This window comes from Dipodomys ordii, unplaced genomic scaffold (genome assembly GCF_000151885.1).
Source record: "Dipodomys ordii isolate 6190 unplaced genomic scaffold, Dord_2.0 Scaffold3, whole genome shotgun sequence".
Taxonomy (NCBI): Eukaryota; Metazoa; Chordata; class Mammalia; order Rodentia; family Heteromyidae; genus Dipodomys; species Dipodomys ordii.
Genome location: NW_012267219.1, coordinates 13,295,629 through 13,301,628, shown reverse-complemented (window position 1 = coordinate 13,301,628; position 6,000 = coordinate 13,295,629). Strand labels below are relative to the sequence as shown.

The window sequence follows — 6,000 nt, the reverse complement described above, 5'->3', positions numbered from 1 at the left end:
GGAGAGGAAAAAGAACAAAAGTCTTTCTAACTCAAAGTGACTTCACTACAGAAATGCTACAACTACTTAAGAATTTTTCAATAATTCATGACACAAGACACCTACTTCTAAATTTTTCTATCATCTCTGATACATGAGTTCAGGGATATTATGGTGTCTATCTGGAGCCTACACAGCAATGTCATATTATTGTTATGTTTCAGGATGTCCTCCTTTCAAGACCCTAAATATGACATGGAGTAACTGAATTTCATCATAAAAGATAGGTAGCATCACATTGGAATTTATTTAAATTATTTTATTTATTTAAATACCACATAGAGTATTTTAAATGATGGGTATGAGTATTGCTGAAACAATAGAATTTAACTTTAGGTGGTAATCTCTAGATTAGGAAATTTCCTTTCTATAAACTTAAAATGATTCTAGGTCTCTAGAAAATATCTAATTTTTTTGGTGTCTAATGACTATTACCTTCAGAATACATTTGTTTCCGTGATTTGTAAGATTTGAAGGAGTCAACACCTCAAGAAATAGGACGTGAAGTCGTCACAAATGTTTTACTTCAGTACAGTAGTTGTATCAGGATTTTATAATTATAATAGAAAATATGTGAATTCTAAAGCATTCAAATGAGGTCTGTAGAACTAGTCTATGAGGTGAGAACATCATCCAAAAATACTTGTTTCACACACAGTCATGGAAATAGCTATTCCAAATTCCCTGTAGAGCAGAGGTATTAATGTCGAAGGAACCTTTTGTGTATTAACATGAGCAAAGGAATTTGTATCTAAGGGGATGGCACAACTGGCTTAAAAGGTCGTTAAATACTTATAGACCCATTGAGGTATGGTTGCTTTATGGAGGATTAGAGTAGGACAGACATGGACCAATACACAGAAAGGATTTTAAACTCTGCACCAGCCAAAAGTAGACAAACAAGATGAAAAAATACTTTCTCAGTACTGATAATTACAAGTTTACATCATTCATTTATGCAATAGGAAATGTGACCAAATGGATGACAGAATCTATATGCAAGGGTGCTATTGACTGAGGAGGATTATAGGAGTGATTAGTATACATATAAATTTTTGTTTTAATTCATCTTCATGTAGAACAGGCCCTGTTCAAGAAGTAGATGAAAAGCCATTCAAAAAATTTAGACAGGAAAGGAAGGATAATGTTGAGACAAATTCTTTTAAGCCTTTCCAAGTGTCCATACATTTATAATAAAAAGAGATCATTTTTCTTTGATCGGAAGAGATTCTTTGCACATGTGCAGTGTACAACATACTATATACATGTGGAACTTCCTTATGTACATATACATATGCATACACTATCTATATGCCTTTTTAATGTACACACAGCTTTAACTCAAAGAAAATGAGTCAGCAACACAGTCATCACAGTCAGACAATCCAAGTGCTGAAATAAATGACACTGATCACTTGAAGAGCTACTTTCTCTCTCCTATTGTCCACGATTGAGGATAGAATTCCCTTAAGGTTTTACTTTTCATTGCAACACTGATTGTCATAGATCATCTTTGTGCTTTTGCATAATGCCCACCCTGGATGTAACATATATTCACATACAACATTGGACATTTTAGATAAGCATGCTGGAACACGGGCAGGACCATACAGCCATGCACAGAATATTCTGATTATGTTACTTTTTTTCCAAATGGACCTCAACATCAACATGCACCACTACCATATTTGGTCCTGTACAGCAGGAAATGTACAGTTGAAGGAACCATGACAAGGTTCAGTCACAGGAATTTCTTTACAAAAAACCCAGTAGAGAAACAAAACAGTGAATGAAACAAACAGAAATACCCCCAAAATAAAAATAAAATAAAATAAATCCTCCCACATGTTAACACAGAAAATTAGGCCATTTTCCTCATTCCACACAAAGCAGGTCCTCTCACAAAATTTCAGGTTAACTTTATGAGGCATATTAGTGTCTCATAGCTTTTCCTAGCCATTGGAAAAGCTCATCTTGATAAAGCATTTTCCAGCGCACATTGGCTTCCACAGTCTCCACAGCTCGTGAGAAAGAAGCAGCCGCCACCCCATCATAGCTCTTCATGAAGTTCTTCAGCTGGAAATAGAATTCAAAATGGTAAATCTGCATGTCTTAAAATGAACTCGTGCACAGCATATAGGAACAAGAATCTATTTTAAACAAAGTTCCACAATTGCAGCGAAGGGAAAACCAGTGCTTGATAAGAAATGCACTCATTACCTTGACCATGTAATTGTAACCCCTCTGTACGGTATTTTCATAATAAATAAAAAAAATAAAATATAAACTGAAATAAAATAAAGCCATCCAACTTTACTTGCTTTTAGTTAACGTTAAAAAAATCTCTTATTTGGGAGCTCATACAGAAATAACTAGCATCTGTGATGGGTGCAGCCAGATAATGGTTGCCAAGGTTATGTTTCAGGGACTTGAAGGTAATTTTTATTGAAACTATTAACTATTTATTTAGGCCTGAGTAAGAGTCCCATGGGTGAACTTCTGACAGCAGAGAAGTAAGAATTCCTCTCTCAGATCATGCCAGTACAGACATCCTGTGATGACTATGAAGACATCACACAGCGCACACCACTCACGGCTTCATTCACAGTCACCTTTTCCTATCTTAAATCATTTGCCTTCTTTTTTCTTTCATTTGCCTTCTTTATATAATAAATACCCCTGAAATCTATCCTCAGAGAGGCTGAGTTGAGATTTGTTCTCCCATCTCTTCACGCTTAGTCACCTTATGAGTAAAGTCTTTCTCCTTTATTCATCATTTCATAGATAGACATGCTGCTCAATGGGCAAAATGGGCTTGGTTTGGTGACCCAATCACAATGGAAAGCATATCTACTATTGTGGAGCAAGTTTGATAATGACATAAAATAAACAGGTTGAGTCAAGCGAGTGTGGTATGAATGATATGTAAATGCCAAGGAAAAAGAGTGGACATTGAAGTTTAAGTGATTCCACATCCAACTTCTTGCCTCATTAATAGATATTAAAAGAGATCTATTTCATTTCTTCAATTAGTAGAGTAATGTAGAAAAGACTAATTCTACTTGCAAGGCACATCCAATGTATAAAATTCCTTGCAAACTGAATATAAGGATTAAAGTTTATCTTTATTTGTAGACAGAAAATGCTTCTCTGTCTTCAACAAATGAGCTTGACACTTATCTGGAGGTCAAAGGATTACCACACCTATTAGGTAGTAGAAAAGCTAGACTAATGACCACTGCAATCACCCTCGTCACTATATTCTTGGAAAAATGAAAGAGAAATATAGTCTTGTTGAGCTAGAAATTTTGAACATGTAAGTTGGAAGTTTTAAGTGTACTTTTATAACTTTTCCTGATAGGAGATGTTAGAGCGTTCCCATGTTCTAGAAATAATAGGGAATTTACCTCAAGATTAAATCCTGACCATTTTTCTTCTTGTTTAATATGTCGTAAACTGGCAACCAACCAACAATTGCAATGCTAATAGACAAATGTGAAAAATCAACTTGCAACACAGAAAAGCTATGTGGTGTAATTAGTGTGGAGTGTGATTCATCACTGGGTGCCATCTCATGGAAGAAAGCCAGGAAGGAAACGTGGTACGATCAAGACAAGCTTGGGAGTGTAGGGTGGAGGGTGTTTACCATGAAATTATTTTTATCTTTCCAAATTAGTTTGGAATGTATAAATAGCACGGTTTGGGACAATATTACTTTAATGACAAGCTACTGGTAGGCTTTCTTAGTTTGTCGCCTACTTTCTTACAAGTCTTTTGTTGGCCTTAGCGAAGGATGTTCCTATCTCCAGGCTTTATCCTTAAAAAGACTCAAAATCACTGTACTTTTTTATAATAAATTTGGACGATATCCACTGTACAACAACAGAATATTGATGGCTACCGAGAGGCACGCATACACACACACAGAGCTAATCAAATGACATAAATCAGATCTTCATTTGAAACTTTGGCTGATTAACACAATAATACATTTGTATTAACTGCTTTGATTTCATATTTTAATCCATAGCCATAAATCAACAGATTTCATCCTGTTTTGAACATTTTCCCCCCTAGGCATTTACTGAACATGCCAGAAAGTAATGTAACCCTCTTTATGAAACTAGCTTGAACATACCAAGCAAAGCCCTTAACTTTTCTTTCAAGGTAAACTGTGGGTCTGAATATAAAATTATTATTACATGAGGATGGTACATTAGATTATCTTGCCAGAGCATACTCATAAGACAATGTAACTACTGGGTTTCTAGAGATCCATTTCTTAAATTACTATTTAAGTGCACTAAATACCTCCCTTGCGGGCTCAGAAAGCCTGGGCTGAATCAGGTACCGCTGATTCATTACAGTGCATCCTAACCATGATCCACAATTGCTCTACACTGATTTTAGAAACTGTATTTCTCCCAGCTCTCAACACAAACATGATCTGAGGGAGCGTAGCTCTCTCACCAATCCTGGTGTATGACTTCACTACCTTACAGAACCCTGTCTACTTCTAAGATCTTGGACAGAAGAAAGAATTTGCAATACTCTTGTCTTATTTCTTCAGCTCTATGCTAGGTTTTCTGCTGCTACTAGTTATCTTTTTATTGTGTTTCCAAGTTAACTATGCCATGGTACACTTTAAAAAATTTCAACTTCAGACGCTTTTACGAAATAACACTTAGGAAAATGTCAGTATTGTTGGTAACCTCTAATTTTTTTCACATAAACCTTCTAGACAATTTTGTAAATTTATCTATTGAAAAGAGTCAGCATTTTTTAAAAGAAGCTCTTCTTTCAGAGTACTCAAACTTCATTATAAAATAGTATCTTAGAGAAAATTGTAAAAACATAGTATAATGTTAATAACTATAGAACAAATATAATTAATTACTGTCTTGCTCTGAGGTCCATGTTTTCCAAAACTGATTTACACCTGATAAGAAAAATGTCACAGGAAAGCAAACAGGATAGCTGTAATGCAGGAAGGAGAAACAGATGAGAGGTTTGTTTAGTGAACATTAGTATGGGAAAATGGCATGTGCCTCTGAAGTTCCTTGAGGTTGTACCTCCATTAGCTTAAAATTATGGAAATGATGGATTCCACCCATTGAGAAGGGGTGTTATGCAAATGGCTACAGTCACATACTTAAGGGAGAAATCCAAGTTTCAGTACTAGGATGTAGTTTGGGGGACACAATACTAGAACAACATAATCATTTTTACTTAATACCCCTAAAGATTGTAAGGATCATTGCAATATCAAATGAATTTTCAGAATTTATAAAGATGCTTCTTTGAGTTATGAATCTTCAGAAATAAGAATGCACTGCACCCTTGGGAATACATGGTTTATTATCATTATTTTTTGTTGTTGTATTTTTTGTTTTTGGGTCTGGTCGTGGGGCCTGAACTCTGGGCCTGGGCGCTGTCCCTCAGCTCTTCAGCTCAAGGCTAGCGCTCTACCACTTTAAGCCACAGCACCACTTCCGGCTTTTTTCTTTTTGCTTATGTGGTGCTGAGGAATCGAACCCAGGGCCTCGAGCATGCAAGGCAAGAGCCCTACCACTGAGCTACCTTCCCAGCCCCTATTATCATTATTTTTAACATAGCTCAGGGGCAATGGGAGAATAGGTCTAGACCTGCATAGTCATTGCTACTTACGAAAAGGATTACTGACAATGCAAATTAACCCCCAACATCTGAAAAAATAGTGTTCCCTAGTCTTGTAGCCAAGGGTAAGTTGATAAAAGCATAAGACAGCCTCAGGCAGAAGCAGTTAAAACTAGAAGTCAGAGCAAGTAACTCCAGCGAAGGATTCATCACTCAATCCACTGAGAGCTGCATTGTGAAGTTAGCTGCTTTGAAGATAATAGAATGAAAGCCACAGTTTAGTTTCAGGTTTGAAAATACATCTTTCATACTAGGGGCACCTTGGCACATCAAACATGGTAATTA

At 36.1% G+C, this 6,000-nt stretch overlaps 1 protein-coding gene across 1 annotated transcript in view; it reads right to left on the bottom strand.

The window, feature by feature from the left end:
• Window positions 1-1,783: 1,783 nt before the first annotated feature.
• The window catches only part of Trhde (thyrotropin-releasing hormone degrading enzyme), a 372,401-nt gene continuing 368,184 nt past the window's right edge, over window positions 1,784-6,000 (bottom strand). The window contains exon 20 of the mRNA XM_013018686.1: window positions 1,784-2,115. Coding sequence (XP_012874140.1) covers window positions 1,972-2,115 — 144 coding nt within the window. The 3' untranslated portion in view covers window positions 1,784-1,971. The remainder of the gene's footprint in view (window positions 2,116-6,000) is intronic.